At 32.7% G+C, this 18,428-nt stretch overlaps 1 protein-coding gene across 7 annotated transcripts in view; it reads right to left on the bottom strand.

The window, feature by feature from the left end:
- LOC106052668 (uncharacterized) overlaps positions 1-18,428 on the bottom strand; it is a 41,208-nt gene that overhangs the window by 15,467 nt on the left and 7,313 nt on the right. For all 7 annotated transcript variants that reach the window (XM_056026961.1, XM_056026965.1, XM_056026962.1 and 4 more), the window contains exons 4-13: positions 16,764-16,940; positions 15,084-15,248; positions 14,317-14,396; positions 13,920-14,118; positions 13,167-13,292; positions 12,694-12,788; positions 11,263-11,350; positions 10,181-10,386; positions 2,292-2,492; positions 117-284 (exon numbers count right to left, since the gene is read on the bottom strand). In XM_056026961.1, coding sequence (XP_055882936.1) covers positions 117-284; positions 2,292-2,492; positions 10,181-10,386; positions 11,263-11,350; positions 12,694-12,788; positions 13,167-13,292; positions 13,920-14,118; positions 14,317-14,396; positions 15,084-15,248; positions 16,764-16,940 — 1,505 coding nt within the window. The remainder of the gene's footprint in view (positions 1-116; positions 285-2,291; positions 2,493-10,180; positions 10,387-11,262; positions 11,351-12,693; positions 12,789-13,166; positions 13,293-13,919; positions 14,119-14,316; positions 14,397-15,083; positions 15,249-16,763; positions 16,941-18,428) is intronic.

Genomic DNA, 18,428 nt, shown 5'->3' with positions numbered 1-18,428 from the left:
TTAATGGCTTTGTTTTCTTTTTTCGAAACATTTTTTAAACTAATGCTAAACTACTATATCGACAAACTGATTCAGAATGATTTAGAAAGTTTGCCAACTTTTAATCAAGATCTTACCAGAAAGTGATGAGACACATAAATATGGCCAGAATCTGTAGAACGATGCCTTTTGTGGAATAATGTTTTCTCTTGACAAATGTTTCATTGGCTGTCACTTGAGTGAGTTGTAGCCCTTGCCTCACGGGGAGTAACTTGGGCATTCGAGCTTTGCATCTCTGGACAAACCTGAGTTGAATAAATATGTTAAACACAGCGTTCATTTAGATCTATTCGCGCAATGCTCTTTCAATATGACTTTCTAATCCTTTTGGAGATTGCATAAAATAAAGGCAAATCATTTTAAAAAATAAGTTTTTTTTTTGGTGTATCCGGTGTACAGAAAGTAGGAAGTGTTGTTAAGCTATGCTATTTAGATGGTATGCGATCACATTTGGAACTTTTTAATACTATGATATCGAAATTCTACAGTAGTATTTTAATATAGCGTCCTTAACATTATTTAGAATCGGCAATTGATCGTGAAAATCTCCAACAGAAGTGAATTATTTTAAAGAAATGCCGTCAGCGGAGAAGTCTTGTATAATGCAGAAATCTCAATAAAATTTAAGGAAATCTGTTTTTCAATTTTCAACTTTTCACATGTAAATTATGAGTGAGTCTGGTGTGAATGTACATTTTGTTTTTTTTATAGTTTTAATGGTTTGTTTGGTGCAATGCACAAATTAAAAGACAAATTTCCTTACGGACAATAAAGATTATTATTATTATGTCAGAAACGAACGAGTATTCATTCTCTGGCGCTGCCAGGGTCGAGTTTCGTTAAAGAGAAACAAAATTCATCATAGTACCTTTAACAGTTTCCACTGACGAATTTTCTGGTGATTTGGCAGGTCAGCAGCAGTACCGCCCTCTGACATTATTATTAACAATGGAGAAGTCTCATGAACAAATACGCTATAATTTTAATGCTCAACTAAATGAGATCATGCAATGAGACGGGGCAGCTGTCCTTCTATAGAAGATTTTTTTACGAAAAACTACAGAAAAAGTAAAGAATGTCAAGGACGCTAATTCAAATTCCAATGTTGCCAACTAAATTTAAAAAAAAAAGAGAGTTTTAACTATTTTAAAATTGTCTCAGTGCATAGCAGTTAATCTTCGTATCAAATCTCTTCTATTTCTGGTAGTTAGTTGTCTTTTTGTTGTTAAATAAGTTAGAAGTCAGAGAGTGAAACTCTAATGCTTTCTCCTTATGAAATTATTTTATGCACCAAGCGGAAGATCTTTAGAAATTTTGATCCGCAGTTCTAACAAGTACAAAAACATTGCCATAGTACACAATCATTGTCATTGTACACAAACATTGTCATAGTACACAAACATTGTCATAGTGCACAAACATTGTCATAGTACACAAACATTGTCATAGTACACAAACATTGTCATAGTACGCAAACATTGTCATAGTGCACAAACATTGTCATAGTGCACAAACATTGTCATAGTGCACAAACATTGTCATAGTACACAAACATTGTCATAGAACATTTTCAAAAACAAAGCGTATCAACACTTTAGTTTGTCCACCGGATACACCAAACAAGTCAAATACTTTAAAAGTCATTAAAAAAATAAAAGAAACTTATCTAAAGGGAAGAAATCCGCACTTACAACTATATATCGCAATAATTTAGAAGTTATTTCATATCAAACAAAACAATAATTAATTGCCTAATAGGTTAATTTGTTAATTGATTCATGTTTTGTTAGGTACAATAAATAAATGTTTAAAGTATCAACTTGATCCGAGAATGCGTGTGCAAGAAATGGCGTTAACAATTATCTACGGGGACGAAACCCTACGTATTTAACCATATCTGTGCTAAGGATTAATTTTCCTTGTTAGTTTTAGACAAAATAATTCATTACCAGTTATGCAATCACTAATTGTTAATTTTTTGTTTATTAATTTTTGTCTTCGCCAATGAATAATTGTGCAAAGTTTTAATTTGCTCCAAGTAACATGTACAAACTCTTTAACAGACAGAGTGAAATGATTTAAGCTTTGTAAAAAGCTAGTTATATATAGTTACTCTACCATTGAACGAAAATCTCCGATATAATAGTGGTTATCACAGGATGTTGATCTTTATATTTAAAAAAATACACAAAGCCGAAACAATTCTATCTCGTAACTAATAGTTTCCTATCTTAAACGTTGATTGGCCTTACCCAGAAGGGCAGAGGAAGATGAAGAACTGAATGATGAGCCTGATACTGAGGTTGAGCGTCGGGAAGACGTAGAAGGCACTGATGGGTAGGGCTATCACCAGAAGTATCAAGAGATAGGGAATGAAAAAGATGAATCCAACAACTCCAAAGTAAGTGAAAGGTTTTACGATCAGCTGAGTTAGCCAGCCAACCACAACCAGCCTGAAACGAAGTAACAAAATGTAAATTTATTCAAATGAGATCGTTACATACAGTCACTTCTAATTAAAAATTTTCTGTAAACGTTACCTGAAACTACACGATAGATTAAAACTTGCATTTCCTAAGCCATGTCTTATATGCTAAAAATATTCTTCTTTATTTTCTCGATAACTAAAACGATTTTCTTACTTTGACCTCTCAACTCTTACAAACATTGCCTGTGTACTTTCAAATCTCATAACTTACAAACTTTCCATAGGTATTTCATTGGAAATATCATAACTTGCAAATAATGTCTATGTATTTCATTTGGAATCTCATAACTTGCAAATAATGTCTATGTATTTCATTTGGAATCTCATAACTTGCAAACAATGCCTATGTATTTCATTGGAAATCTCATTACTTGCAAATAATGTCTATGTATTTCATTTGAAATCTCATAACTTGCAAACAATGCCTATGTATTTCATTTGAAATCTCATAACTTGCAAACAATGCCTATGTATTTCATTGGAAATCTCATAACTTGCAAATAATGTCTATGTATTTCATTTGAAATCTCATAACTTGCAAACAATGCCTATGTATTTCATTTGAAATCTCATAACTTGCAAACAATGCCTATGTATTTCATTTGAAATCTAATAACTTGCAAACAATGCCTATGTATTTCATTTGAAATCTCATAACTTGCAAATAATGTCTATGTATTTCATTTGAAATCTCATAACTTACAAACAATGCCTATGTATTACATTTGAAATCTAATAACTTGCAAACATTGCCTATGTATTTCATTTGAAATCTCATAACTTGCAAACATTGCCAATGTATTTCATTTGAAATCTGATAACTTGCAAACATTGCCTATGTATTTCATTTGAAATCTGATAACTTGCAAACATTGCCTATGTATTTCATTGGAAATCTCATAACTTGCAAACAATGCCTATGTATTTCATTGGAAATCTCATAACTTGCAAATAATGTCTATGTATTTCATTTGGAATCTCATAACTTGCAAACAATGCCTATGTATTTCATTGGAAATCTCATTACTTGCAAATAATGTCTATGTATTTCATTTGAAATCTCATAACTTGCAAACAATGCCTATGTATTTCATTTGAAATCTCATAACTTGCAAACAATGCCTATGTATTTCATTGGAAATCTCATAACTTGCAAACAATGCCTATGTATTTCATTGGAAATCTCATAACTTGCAAATAATGTCTATGTATTTCATTTGAAATCTCATAACTTGCAAACAATGCCTATGTATTTCATTTGAAATCTCATAACTTGCAAACAATGCCTATGTATTTCATTTGAAATCTAATAACTTGCAAACAATGCCTATGTATTTCATTTGAAATCTCATAACTTGCAAATAATGTCTATGTATTTCATTTGAAATCTCATAACTTACAAACAATGCCTATGTATTACATTTGAAATCTAATAACTTGCAAACATTGCCTATGTATTTCATTTGAAATCTCATAACTTGCAAACATTGCCTATGTATTTCATTTGAAATCTGATAACTTGCAAACATTGCCTATGTATTTCATTGGAAATCTCATAACTTGCAAACAATGCCTATGTATTTCATTGGAAATCTCATAACTTGCAAATAATGTCTATGTATTTCATTTGGAATCTCATAACTTGCAAACAATGCCTATGTATTTCATTGGAAATCTCATTACTTGCAAACAATGCCTATGTATTTCATTTGAAATCTAATAACTTGCAAACAATGCCTATGTATTTCATTTGAAATCTCATAACTTGCAAATAATGTCTATGTATTTCATTTGAAATCTCATAACTTACAAACAATGCCTATGTATTACATTTGAAATCTAATAACTTGCAAACATTGCCTATGTATTTCATTTGAAATCTCATAACTTGCAAACATTGCCAATGTATTTCATTTGAAATCTGATAACTTGCAAACATTGCCTATGTATTTCATTTGAAATCTGATAACTTGCAAACATTGCCTATGTATTTCATTTGAAATCTCATAACTTGCAAACAATGCCTATGTATTTCATTGGAAATCTCATAACTTGCAAATAATGTCTATGTATTTCATTTGGAATCTCATAACTTGCAAACAATGCCTATGTATTTCATTGGAAATCTCATTACTTGCAAATAATGTCTATGTATTTCAATTGAAATCTCATAACTTGCAAACAATGCCTATGTATTTCATTTGAAATCTCATAACTTGCAAACAATGCCTATGTATTTCATTGGAAATCTCATAACTTGCAAATAATGTCTATGTATTTCATTTGAAATCTCATAACTTGCAAACAATGCCTATGTATTTCATTTGGAATCTCATAACTTGCAAATAATGTCTATGTATTTCATTTGAAATCTCATAACTTACAAACAATGCCTATGTATTACATTTGAAATCTAATAACTTGCAAACATTGCCTATGTATTTCATTTGAAATCTCATAACTTGCAAACATTGCCAATGTATTTCATTTGAAATCTGATAACTTGCAAACATTGCCTATGTATTTCATTTGAAATCTGATAACTTGCAAACATTGCCTATGTATTTCATTTGAAATCTCATAACTTGCAAACAATGCCTATGTATTTCATTGGAAATCTCATAACTTGCAAATAATGTCTATGTATTTCATTTGGAATCTCATAACTTGCAAACAATGTCTATGTATTTCATTTGGAATCTCATAACTTGCAAACAATGCCTATGTATTTCATTGGAAATCTCATTACTTGCAAATAATGTCTATGTATTTCATTTGAAATCTCATAACTTGCAAACAATGCCTATGTATTTCATTTGAAATCTCATAACTTGCAAACAATGCCTATGTATTTCATTGGAAATCTCATAACTTGCAAATAATGTCTATGTATTTCATTTGAAATCTCATAACTTGCAAACAATGCCTATGTATTTCATTTGAAATCTCATAACTTGCAAACAATGCCTATGTATTTCATTTGAAATCTAATAACTTGCAAACAATGCCTATGTATTTCATTTGAAATCTCATAACTTGCAAATAATGTCTATGTATTTCATTTGAAATCTCATAACTTACAAACAATGCCTATGTATTACATTTGAAATCTAATAACTTGCAAACATTGCCTATGTATTTCATTTGAAATCTCATAACTTGCAAACATTGCCAATGTATTTCATTTGAAATCTGATAACTTGCAAACATTGCCTATGTATTTCATTTGAAATCTGATAACTTGCAAACATTGCCTATGTATTTCATTGGAAATCTCATAACTTGCAAACAATGCCTATGTATTTCATTGGAAATCTCATAACTTGCAAATAATGTCTATGTATTTCATTTGGAATCTCATAACTTGCAAACAATGCCTATGTATTTCATTGGAAATCTCATTACTTGCAAATAATGTCTATGTATTTCATTTGAAATCTCATAACTTGCAAACAATGCCTATGTATTTCATTTGAAATCTCATAACTTGCAAACAATGCCTATGTATTTCATTGGAAATCTCATAACTTGCAAACAATGCCTATGTATTTCATTGGAAATCTCATAACTTGCAAATAATGTCTATGTATTTCATTTGAAATCTCATAACTTGCAAACAATGCCTATGTATTTCATTTGAAATCTCATAACTTGCAAACAATGCCTATGTATTTCATTTGAAATCTAATAACTTGCAAACAATGCCTATGTATTTCATTTGAAATCTCATAACTTGCAAATAATGTCTATGTATTTCATTTGAAATCTCATAACTTACAAACAATGCCTATGTATTACATTTGAAATCTAATAACTTGCAAACATTGCCTATGTATTTCATTTGAAATCTCATAACTTGCAAACATTGCCTATGTATTTCATTTGAAATCTGATAACTTGCAAACATTGCCTATGTATTTCATTGGAAATCTCATAACTTGCAAACAATGCCTATGTATTTCATTGGAAATCTCATAACTTGCAAATAATGTCTATGTATTTCATTTGGAATCTCATAACTTGCAAACAATGCCTATGTATTTCATTGGAAATCTCATTACTTGCAAACAATGCCTATGTATTTCATTTGAAATCTAATAACTTGCAAACAATGCCTATGTATTTCATTTGAAATCTCATAACTTGCAAATAATGTCTATGTATTTCATTTGAAATCTCATAACTTACAAACAATGCCTATGTATTACATTTGAAATCTAATAACTTGCAAACATTGCCTATGTATTTCATTTGAAATCTCATAACTTGCAAACATTGCCAATGTATTTCATTTGAAATCTGATAACTTGCAAACATTGCCTATGTATTTCATTTGAAATCTGATAACTTGCAAACATTGCCTATGTATTTCATTTGAAATCTCATAACTTGCAAACAATGCCTATGTATTTCATTGGAAATCTCATAACTTGCAAATAATGTCTATGTATTTCATTTGGAATCTCATAACTTGCAAACAATGCCTATGTATTTCATTGGAAATCTCATTACTTGCAAATAATGTCTATGTATTTCAATTGAAATCTCATAACTTGCAAACAATGCCTATGTATTTCATTTGAAATCTCATAACTTGCAAACAATGCCTATGTATTTCATTGGAAATCTCATAACTTGCAAATAATGTCTATGTATTTCATTTGAAATCTCATAACTTGCAAACAATGCCTATGTATTTCATTTGAAATCTCATAACTTGCAAACAATGCCTATGTATTTCATTGGAAATCTCATAACTTGCAAATAATGTCTATGTATTTCATTTGAAATCTCATAACTTGCAAACAATGCCTATGTATTTCATTTGAAATCTCATAACTTGCAAACAATGCCTATGTATTTCATTTGAAATCTAATAACTTGCAAACAATGCCTATGTATTTCATTTGAAATCTCATAACTTGCAAATAATGTCTATGTATTTCATTTGAAATCTCATAACTTACAAACAATGCCTATGTATTACATTTGAAATCTAATAACTTGCAAACATTGCCTATGTATTTCATTTGAAATCTCATAACTTGCAAACATTGCCAATGTATTTCATTTGAAATCTGATAACTTGCAAACATTGCCTATGTATTTCATTTGAAATCTGATAACTTGCAAACATTGCCTATGTATTTCATTGGAAATCTCATAACTTGCAAACAATGCCTATGTATTTCATTGGAAATCTCATAACTTGCAAATAATGTCTATGTATTTCATTTGGAATCTCATAACTTGCAAACAATGCCTATGTATTTCATTGGAAATCTCATTACTTGCAAATAATGTCTATGTATTTCATTTGAAATCTCATAACTTGCAAACAATGCCTATGTATTTCATTTGAAATCTCATAACTTGCAAACAATGCCTATGTATTTCATTGGAAATCTCATAACTTGCAAACAATGCCTATGTATTTCATTGGAAATCTCATAACTTGCAAATAATGTCTATGTATTTCATTTGAAATCTCATAACTTGCAAACAATGCCTATGTATTTCATTTGAAATCTCATAACTTGCAAACAATGCCTATGTATTTCATTTGAAATCTAATAACTTGCAAACAATGCCTATGTATTTCATTTGAAATCTCATAACTTGCAAATAATGTCTATGTATTTCATTTGAAATCTCATAACTTACAAACAATGCCTATGTATTACATTTGAAATCTAATAACTTGCAAACATTGCCTATGTATTTCATTTGAAATCTCATAACTTGCAAACATTGCCTATGTATTTCATTTGAAATCTGATAACTTGCAAACATTGCCTATGTATTTCATTGGAAATCTCATAACTTGCAAACAATGCCTATGTATTTCATTGGAAATCTCATAACTTGCAAATAATGTCTATGTATTTCATTTGGAATCTCATAACTTGCAAACAATGCCTATGTATTTCATTGGAAATCTCATTACTTGCAAACAATGCCTATGTATTTCATTTGAAATCTAATAACTTGCAAACAATGCCTATGTATTTCATTTGAAATCTCATAACTTGCAAATAATGTCTATGTATTTCATTTGAAATCTCATAACTTACAAACAATGCCTATGTATTACATTTGAAATCTAATAACTTGCAAACATTGCCTATGTATTTCATTTGAAATCTCATAACTTGCAAACATTGCCAATGTATTTCATTTGAAATCTGATAACTTGCAAACATTGCCTATGTATTTCATTTGAAATCTGATAACTTGCAAACATTGCCTATGTATTTCATTTGAAATCTCATAACTTGCAAACAATGCCTATGTATTTCATTGGAAATCTCATAACTTGCAAATAATGTCTATGTATTTCATTTGGAATCTCATAACTTGCAAACAATGCCTATGTATTTCATTGGAAATCTCATTACTTGCAAATAATGTCTATGTATTTCAATTGAAATCTCATAACTTGCAAACAATGCCTATGTATTTCATTTGAAATCTCATAACTTGCAAACAATGCCTATGTATTTCATTGGAAATCTCATAACTTGCAAATAATGTCTATGTATTTCATTTGAAATCTCATAACTTGCAAACAATGCCTATGTATTTCATTTGGAATCTCATAACTTGCAAATAATGTCTATGTATTTCATTTGAAATCTCATAACTTACAAACAATGCCTATGTATTACATTTGAAATCTAATAACTTGCAAACATTGCCTATGTATTTCATTTGAAATCTCATAACTTGCAAACATTGCCAATGTATTTCATTTGAAATCTGATAACTTGCAAACATTGCCTATGTATTTCATTTGAAATCTGATAACTTGCAAACATTGCCTATGTATTTCATTTGAAATCTCATAACTTGCAAACAATGCCTATGTATTTCATTGGAAATCTCATAACTTGCAAATAATGTCTATGTATTTCATTTGGAATCTCATAACTTGCAAACAATGCCTATGTATTTCATTGGAAATCTCATTACTTGCAAATAATGTCTATGTATTTCATTTGAAATCTCATAACTTGCAAACAATGCCTATGTATTTCATTTGAAATCTCATAACTTGCAAACAATGCCTATGTATTTCAATTGAAATCTCATAACTTGCAAACAATGCCTATGTATTTCATTTGAAATCTCATAACTTGCAAACAATGCCTATGTATTTCATTGGAAATCTCATAACTTGCAAATAATGTCTATGTATTTCATTTGAAATCTCATAACTTGCAAACAATGCCTATGTATTTCATTTGGAATCTCATAACTTGCAAATAATGTCTATGTATTTCATTTGAAATCTCATAACTTGCAAACAATGCCTATGTATTTCATTTGAAATCTCATAACTTGCAAATAATGTCTATGTATTTCACTTGAAATCTCATAACTTACAAACAATGCCTATGTATTACATTTGAAATCTAATAACTTGCAAACATTGCCTATGTATTTCATTTGAAATCTCTTAACTTGCAAACATTGCCAATGTATTTCATTTGAAATCTGATAACTTGCAAACATTGCCTATGTATTTCATTTGAAATCTGATAACTTGCAAACATTGCCTATGTATTTCATTTGAAATCTCATAACTTGCAAACATTGCCTATTTATTTAATTTGAAATCTCATAACTTGCAAACAATGCCTGTGTACTTACTTGGGCCTCTCTTTCATATCACGTAAACATTGCCTAAAGACGGTCTTGAGTTTGTCTTTCATCGCTGTACTGACGATTCCCAGAAATAAGGAGTCCAGTATGAAGATGACATAGATGACAATAAAGAGTCCGTGAAAAGGTGACAGATACAATACAATGTTGCCCAAGTAGTGGGGTTCGAGCCCAAGTCTTTGAGCTGAATTTAACTGTTCAAAAAAGAAACAATTACTTACTGGGCAATAAACTGTAAGCAGTAGAAACTACACATAGAATGGAATACACTCAGGTCAGAGGAGTAGATTTTAACAATGGAATGTAACGAGAATCCCGGATTGTGTACGAAGTTACTACGAAGTATTGTTTTACAAAAAATGTGTGCCACTTCTTGTGGATATTTATTCCTTTTCTAAACAATACAGTTACTTGAGTAATCGTATTTTTATTTTGCCAAGTAAATATTTTATAACAATCATGCACTTGAACTACAAAAAAAAAAAAACACTCACTCCTCTTCCTGTTTGATTTATAATAATAATAATAATAATAATAATAATAATCTTTATTGTCTGTAAGGAAATTTGTCTTACAATTTGTGCATTACACCAAACAAAAAACATTATAACTATAAGAAACCAAAGTGTACATTCACACTAGACTTACTCATAATTTACATGTGACAAAGTTTATACCAGATTGTTCTTATTTAATGATTTGATTGCCAGGGGAACAAAAGAGTGTTTGTGTCTGTTTGTCTTTGCTACCGGTGTCTTGTATCTCTTTTGTGATGGTAAAATCACAAAATCCTGACCGAAAGGGTGATTCTTTATTTCGAGGATCTTGTTAGCTTTTTTATAGATGTTTGTCTCAAACAACTGCCCAAATGGGGTTTGTATTTTGCCAATGATTTTACCATGATGAGAAAGAGAGAAAGAGAGAGAGAGAGAGAGAGAGAGAGTAAAGAAAAAAGAGGAAGTATGAGAAACAGAGACAGGGAATCTAGAGGCTTATTATAGAAAAATTGTTTGAAAAATCTGAAGCATTTAAAGAACTAGGCTTTAAGTTTAATCACTGTCACAATTTACCTTACTCTCTACGACAGATTTTTCAAATACAAAGTAAAATGCCATACGAATAAACCAGGGTACAGCAACTAATGCTAAAATCACAAACCTGAAAGTCAAAACAATATACATTTACAAATTTTAATATAGTCAAATGTAGAATATAGCAAACTAACAAGTTATATTGTTTTCATTGAAAAAAAAGAGAAGGTTAATGGAACCTACGAAGTGTGATTTATTAGCTCTTTCTAATTAGCTCTTCAGTCCTATTTTTACGTGCGAAATTTTTGCTTTAAATAAATTTTTCGATTTTTGACTTGACCAACTTTCATCCACGTTCTTAAGACTTTTGTCTATGAGAAAAATGTGAACTAATAGTGTAGGAAATGAGTTCACATTCACAAAATGAGTCCACATTCACAAAATGAGATCACATTCAGACAAAATTGTTAAGTAAATCATAGACTTTTTCTTTTATACAATTTTCATTTACTGAAATTGAAAACTAGAAAAAAAAAAACAACTGAAATCTATGTCTGTGTAAAGTTCCCCTTTCATAACTTGCTATCTATAGGGCAAAATATATAAAGATCATCTGCTTGAGTGGCCCACGGTTAACGAGGGTGTCATAAGACCAGCACAACGACTAATCGCCTTTACTTTTCCCCAAATAATGGCAGATACCCATTAGAGATGGTTGGACTCAGGTGAGCTATAAAGATCCCAAAAGTAAAAATCTCACACCAGGATTCAAACCCGGGACCCCTAGTTCGAAAGACAAGCGCTTTACCACTCAGCCACCGCGCCTACATATCTGTGTAACAGCGGACATTATTCCTGAACCTGTCTTTACCTTCTTACTTTTAACTGATACCCACACAGTCACTGATTAACATGATAAATTCATTAATTCAACAGGACAACACAAGTGACTCAGTTTTGTTACTACACACAATATATGTACTTGTTGGTCAAGCAAGCTCACATACTAGCTTCATAACTTAGGATACCGGCAGTCAATAGCATACATCACACGTTCTTGACAAATCCGCTTGACTTTGCTTTCCCATATCTCTTCAAAAGATAACGTTCCATTTGGTGCATCGAATGACAGAGAATACCAAGACTGCCCTTAACACACAAAACTAGCCATACTTTGTTTTTCCTTATGATTATTCATAATCATACAATCGTCATTCCTTGTAAGAGTAGTAACTTTAAAAAAAAAAGGTTTTAAAAATCAAAGCCTCACTGCTCTTTTCTCAAGCAAACTAGCCGTGCATAGCACTTCTCGAGTCTCCTATTAATGAGCCTGCACGTTCCTCTATCGAAACATTAAGGACACTAAACCTAACCTGACCTCCTTACCATTCTGAACAAAACCATATAAATGCAATATGAAGCAGACGTAAAAGCAGACGTAGAAGCAGATGTAGACTCAAGAATACTCACGAAGCAAAAATCTTCATACATCTGTACCACGTGATAATGTTAGCTCCAGGATTCAACCGCCCCAGTATGTTTGTGTTGCAGCATTCTTTTAGTGGCTGTAGTCAAAAGTGTAATAACAATTTTAGGGGGACTTAGAGTAAAATTATGTTATTAATTAACGATGATTAACAGTCGTGTTTACAAAAGAGGCTAAAACATTAGACAGAGTTTATGCTCAGGATGTAACATTTGATTTAAAAGCATTATTTCGGTATTTGTGTTACCTTTCGACTCTCCTTTAAATCAACGGTAAGGGAAATTAGGTGAAAGTTTCACTCAAGTAGTAAGCAAGATAAAAATAAGTGAAATCATTGAGTTAGAAAACAAATATATTGTTAATCAGCTACACTTCCTCATTGCTCATGTTAAGAACATATTTAGTCAGAAGACCAGCTCAATATTAGTTAGCAGTGGCAGTGTTGCTTAGAACTCACCTCCAGATGTCGGATACGACAACGAATCAAACTGTTGTAGAACAGTTTAAAGATGGTGATTGGAACATTATTCTGACCCAGAAGTCTCCTGGACTTTACTGACAGCCTGATATCTGGGACTTTCACCTGTAATATTTCAGAATAGTTAAAATCTTTTTCTACTCTGAGGAGCAGAACCTGTTAAACCAAGGGCTTATAACATTTGTGTTCTGAGTAACAAGTCACTAACAACTTCAGAATCATGTGTACATTATTATAGAATAAATATTCTGAAAATGTATAACGATCTTACTGAGCTGTTTGTGATTTTAGTAAATGTTTTCATGAAACATTAAGGATCGCCCCCCTTCCCAAATATAGATAGAGCTATTCCGTTTACCACCGCCAATGATATTTTAAATCAAAACTATTAAAGGGCGCTACCTTGTATAATTCGCGTTGATATCAGAACACTATTTTGTTTTTATTTAATTACTTGTCGCATAGCATTCAGTCCCATAAGGTCTAATCTCTTTTGTGGTGGGGGGGACAGGGTGGAAACTTGGAAGACGTTTCTATGCTACTTTTAGGCGCTCAGAGAAAACAACTCAACTCTAGTCGGGATTCGAACTAGAGCTCTTTCACAGGATGCCAAGCGTTTTTTTTCCTCCTAGCCAAACAAAAATAACAAAAGCTCAGCAAGCCTGCAGCGCATTGTTTTAGAAATTGTTTTAAGGTCTATTTGAAAATCTCCAACGTGTAACACAAACAGACCTCATAGACTCTATCGTGCTCCCATCGGGTATTGGCGATCATAGTTTTAAAGGTCTGCATGTTTCTCAGGTCTGACAGTCGAATCCTTTTCTGGGTATTTTTGACTCCAAACTGGTCTGGCTTCTGAGTGACCACAATCTTTAAGCTAAGAGCTGGTCCAGGAACATGAAAGATATACGGAGCAGCCACGTATTTCTCTCTGCAGACAAAATAGAAGAAGAAGAATATTTTTCAATATTAGGAACAAAAAAATAATATTTCTTTTCCTTGAGTAAGTCATACATAAGTTCTTCTATTGAAACATCTTGTACATATCTACTATATGGTACATTTTTAAAAAAAGTTGTCTACGTATATCACAAACACTGGAAGCTGATTCAAACGTCACTGCACCTACCTATATAATGTTTCAGGTAAGAACATTGGACTCCACAAAATAACTAAAACTTTGATTATAATGATAAGAGCCAACAGGAACTGAAATAAAATAGAAATTTAAGAAGATAAAGTAAACAAAAACAAAAACGAATAAAAACAGCTGTATCGTAAGTAAATTTTGTAATGTTTTTTTTTATTTGGGAATATGCACGCCAATTTTTTTTTCCTACCTGTAGCCCTCAGCTGACAATATTGTTATTTATAAAGTGCTGTTAACAAACATAATGTAAGCTCAAGGTGCTATAAAAAATTTAAACATTTAAAAACAGAAAAAACAACGAGAGTTAAAAATAGCAATGTAATCTAAGTTTTAAACAGGTATATCTTAAGGTTCTTCTTGAATAGAGTGAAGCATATGGTCCATATAGATTGCTTCTGAACCGAGAATCTTGAGTTTGTATCCTGGTGAAGACTGTGATTTTCAATTGACGAGAGTCCACCCAGCTCTAATAGGTCACTGACATTAGTTGAGGAAAAGTAAAGGCAGTTGGTAGTTGTGCTGACCACGTGACGCACTCGTTAACCTTGAGCCACAGAAACAGATTAGCTTTACATCATCTGACCTATAGATCGCAAGGTCTGAAAGGGGAAATTTACTTTAAATTTACATATGGTCCCTCTGAGCTCAATGAGAAGCGGCTTTTAAACCTCTGAAAAGGTCCCAAAAAGTGTAATTTTTTAGGATGTTTGAACCAAACTTTGAGACTCGGTCACAGTGCTAATCACCTGCACCCATTCATCTTTCTGCATATCTTCACACGTGATGTCTCCATCTTGGTGTTTCCGGCAGCATCTGTATCTAAACAAGGCGTGGCCATGGTCTTCCAGAACCTGCATGTTACAAATGTGGTCATCGTTACCCAGTGGGGACATTGAGCTCACGTCTGGTGCCTGGGGAACAATTAAGATTAAACTCGTTTAAATGCTAGAACTCCTGGTAATTAAATGTTATTTAGCTTTATACAAATGAACAGCAGAGCAAATACATTTTAGTGAATTGACTATGGGGAACAAGTGAATAATGAAGTAATTTTTTAGCTTTCAGTCTAGACTAATAAACAATTTTTTTTTACTCAATAAAAATGTTAAGTAGCTATCTAACATAATTCGGCAAATCTATCGATGTGATTCATTTCGTTCAATAAATGTGAATGAATTAATTATTTCTATTTATGTGAATGTTCTAAATATTACTACGTATTTAGTTTGGGGCGCGTGAGTTATTACTATTAGAAAAGACTATCAGTGTTGAGGTAAACAGTTGAGGTTTTATTCGTTTGGGGAATCGAAACATTAATAAATAAAATAAATAACCAACTAAAAAGAAATAAACAAAGAAAAAAAGAACAAATAATTTCAAATGCAAAAAATATAATCAACAAAAGTTATTTTTTGTCATCAACAATGTAAATGATTGAATTTCAACCTGTTTTTAGAACAAACTTTCCCAAACTTACTTGGCTTCACAAGTTGTTTCAACACGCTAGACCCACAAAGACTGTCAAGTAAAATATGAAATTATTTGTAGTATTCATAACGCTTTGCCTTGTGACTAGTATCAGTTCCATCTCTGAAACTCGACAGCAAAGTAGTTCGCGCTCTGGGCTGTCCTTCTAGTGTCACGGTGGTCACAAATTTGAAGCCTAACAGGCGGCTTGTTTGAACTATGATGTAATTATCTTTTTTTTTTTGTTATTATCATCAAGTCTGAAGGATCATCCGAAAATGTGTGAAATAAAACAAAGTAGTGCCAGGTATGAAAGAGGATCTAAGTTGGCTCATTTTGTGTCAAGTCTTGCAATTGTAGTGCTTTAAAATGAGTTAAATTAAAATTAAAGTCGCATTTACATCTACAATTCACGTAGCAGCGTACATAACAACGCCTCTCAAGGATGTAAGAAATCTTCTCAAGGACGTAAGAACTTCACTCAAGGACGTAAGAACGCCTCTCAAGGTCGTAAGAACGCCTCTCAAGGACGTAAGAACGCCTCTCAAGGACGCCTTTATCTCTTTTATGAAAGTAAAGTGTATTTCGAGATCTGACACTACTCTAGTACACGATTGACTGCTGAGACCTACAAGTGTTATCAATGCAGGTGAAGATTGGGTTTCATTAGTCATTTTAGTTTCCTTATATTTGAAGTATGAAGACCATAGAAACAGCGTGGAACCGGTACTAACAGGTTTCAAATCCATAATATTCAGCTCGGTAACCAATCGTTACTGAGTATAAAAAGAATGCAAATTTTTAATCTTTGTTTAACTCTTAACCCCAGAGAAACGAATCTTTAGCTCTTAACTCCAGAGTAACAAATATTTCTCATTAGAAATGAATGTCTCTTAACTCCTGAGAAATGAATGTTAAACTCTTAATTCCAAAGAAACAGATGTGATGTTCCAACTTACCACTAACTCTCCGAGAAAAGATTCTCTGATGATCTTCAAGACCTCCTCTTCGTCTTTCCCTCTGAGACATCGGGCTGGATGATCTGTTAAATTGATGGACATTGACTCGACACCAATGGTCAAGGTGGACAGAGACATGTACTTATAATTCTCATCTAGCATTAACAAAGATCTACCCTGGCAAGACAAGAAAATAGACAATTTCAACAATCTATTTTTTCACACACATCCGCACACACACACACACACACACACTCATGCACAGAGCAATATAGTATGTGGGAGTTAAATGCATTTTGTTATTTATATATATATATATATATATATATATATATATATATATATATATATATATATATATATATATATATACACGATCTGCCAGGATCTGTAATCGCTTTAGTAACACTCTAGCAAAAGCCTTTCCGACTATGCTAAGCAGTGAGATGCCTCTGTAATTGTTACAATCAGAGCGGTCGCCTTTATTTTTATAAATTGTAACAATGTTGGAGTCTTTCAATTCCTGGGGGACCATTCCTTGTTCCCAGCACAAGCTTAGCAGTTCATGGAGTGGTTTGATTAGGGCATGTTTTCCAGCCTGAATTACTTCAGCAGGAATGCCATCTCCTCCGGGTGTTTTCCCATGTGCAAGCATGTCAATGGCAATGCTCAGCTCCTTTACTGAGGGCGTTTCGTCTAATTCCGTCAAAACTGGAAGTGATGGGAAGTTGGAAACAGCATTTGGTGAGATGGCGTTTTCAATCTGGTAGAGTTCTGCATAGTGTTCTACCCATCGTTCCATTTGCAGCGCACGATCGCTGATGATTGAGCCATCTTTTGACTTGAGCGGAGCACACTTGCTGGTGTGAGGTCCAAAGGCTTTTCTCAAGCCCTCATATAGTCCTCTTATGTTACCACAGTCGGCACAAGATTGAATATCTTCGCATAGCTCCTGCCAGTATTTGTTAGCACATTGTCTCGCTACTCTTTGGGCATTGTTACGTGCAGCTCTGAGCCTTTTTAAGTTGCTTGGGGTGGGATCCTTCTTGTAGATTAGCATGGCTGCTCTCTTGTTCGTAGTGGCAGTTTCCATTTCTGGTAGACTAGCTTCAAACCAGTCTTCGCTTTTCTTGGTTTTCTTGGTGTTTATCCAGAGTCGCAGTGTGGCTTTAGGGCAGGAAGATCTACAACAGATATGATTTTCTCTCTGCGGCAGCTACAGGAGAAGAGCAGAGAACAAAAGCAGCCCCTCTTCATAGCTTTTATTGATTTGACCAAGGCCTTTGACCTTGTTAGCAGAAGCGGTCTGTTTGCTGTACTAGAGAGAATCGGCTGTCCAAATAAGTTAAGAAAACTAGTGTCAGCTTTTCACGAAAATATGCAGGGCACCGTTCAGTTTGAAAGTTCTTCCTCCAGGCCATTCTCCATTAAGAGCGGTGTAAAACAAGGATGTGTACTGGCCCCTACACTATTTGGCATCTTCTTCTCAGTCGTACTATCCAGTGCTTTTAAATCCCTGGAAGACGGAATATACATCCATAGCAGATCCGATGGAAGGCTCTTTAACCTGGCACGTCTTAAAGCCAAAACGAAAAGGCGTCGTATCTTGATAAGGGAGCTGCTGTTTGCCGATGACGCGGCTCTCGTATCTCACTCACAACGAGG

The sequence above is a fragment of the Biomphalaria glabrata genome, chromosome 4 (genome assembly GCF_947242115.1).
Source record: "Biomphalaria glabrata chromosome 4, xgBioGlab47.1, whole genome shotgun sequence".
NCBI classification, from domain to species: Eukaryota; Metazoa; Mollusca; class Gastropoda; family Planorbidae; genus Biomphalaria; species Biomphalaria glabrata.
This window is presented reverse-complemented; position numbering and strand designations above follow the sequence as displayed.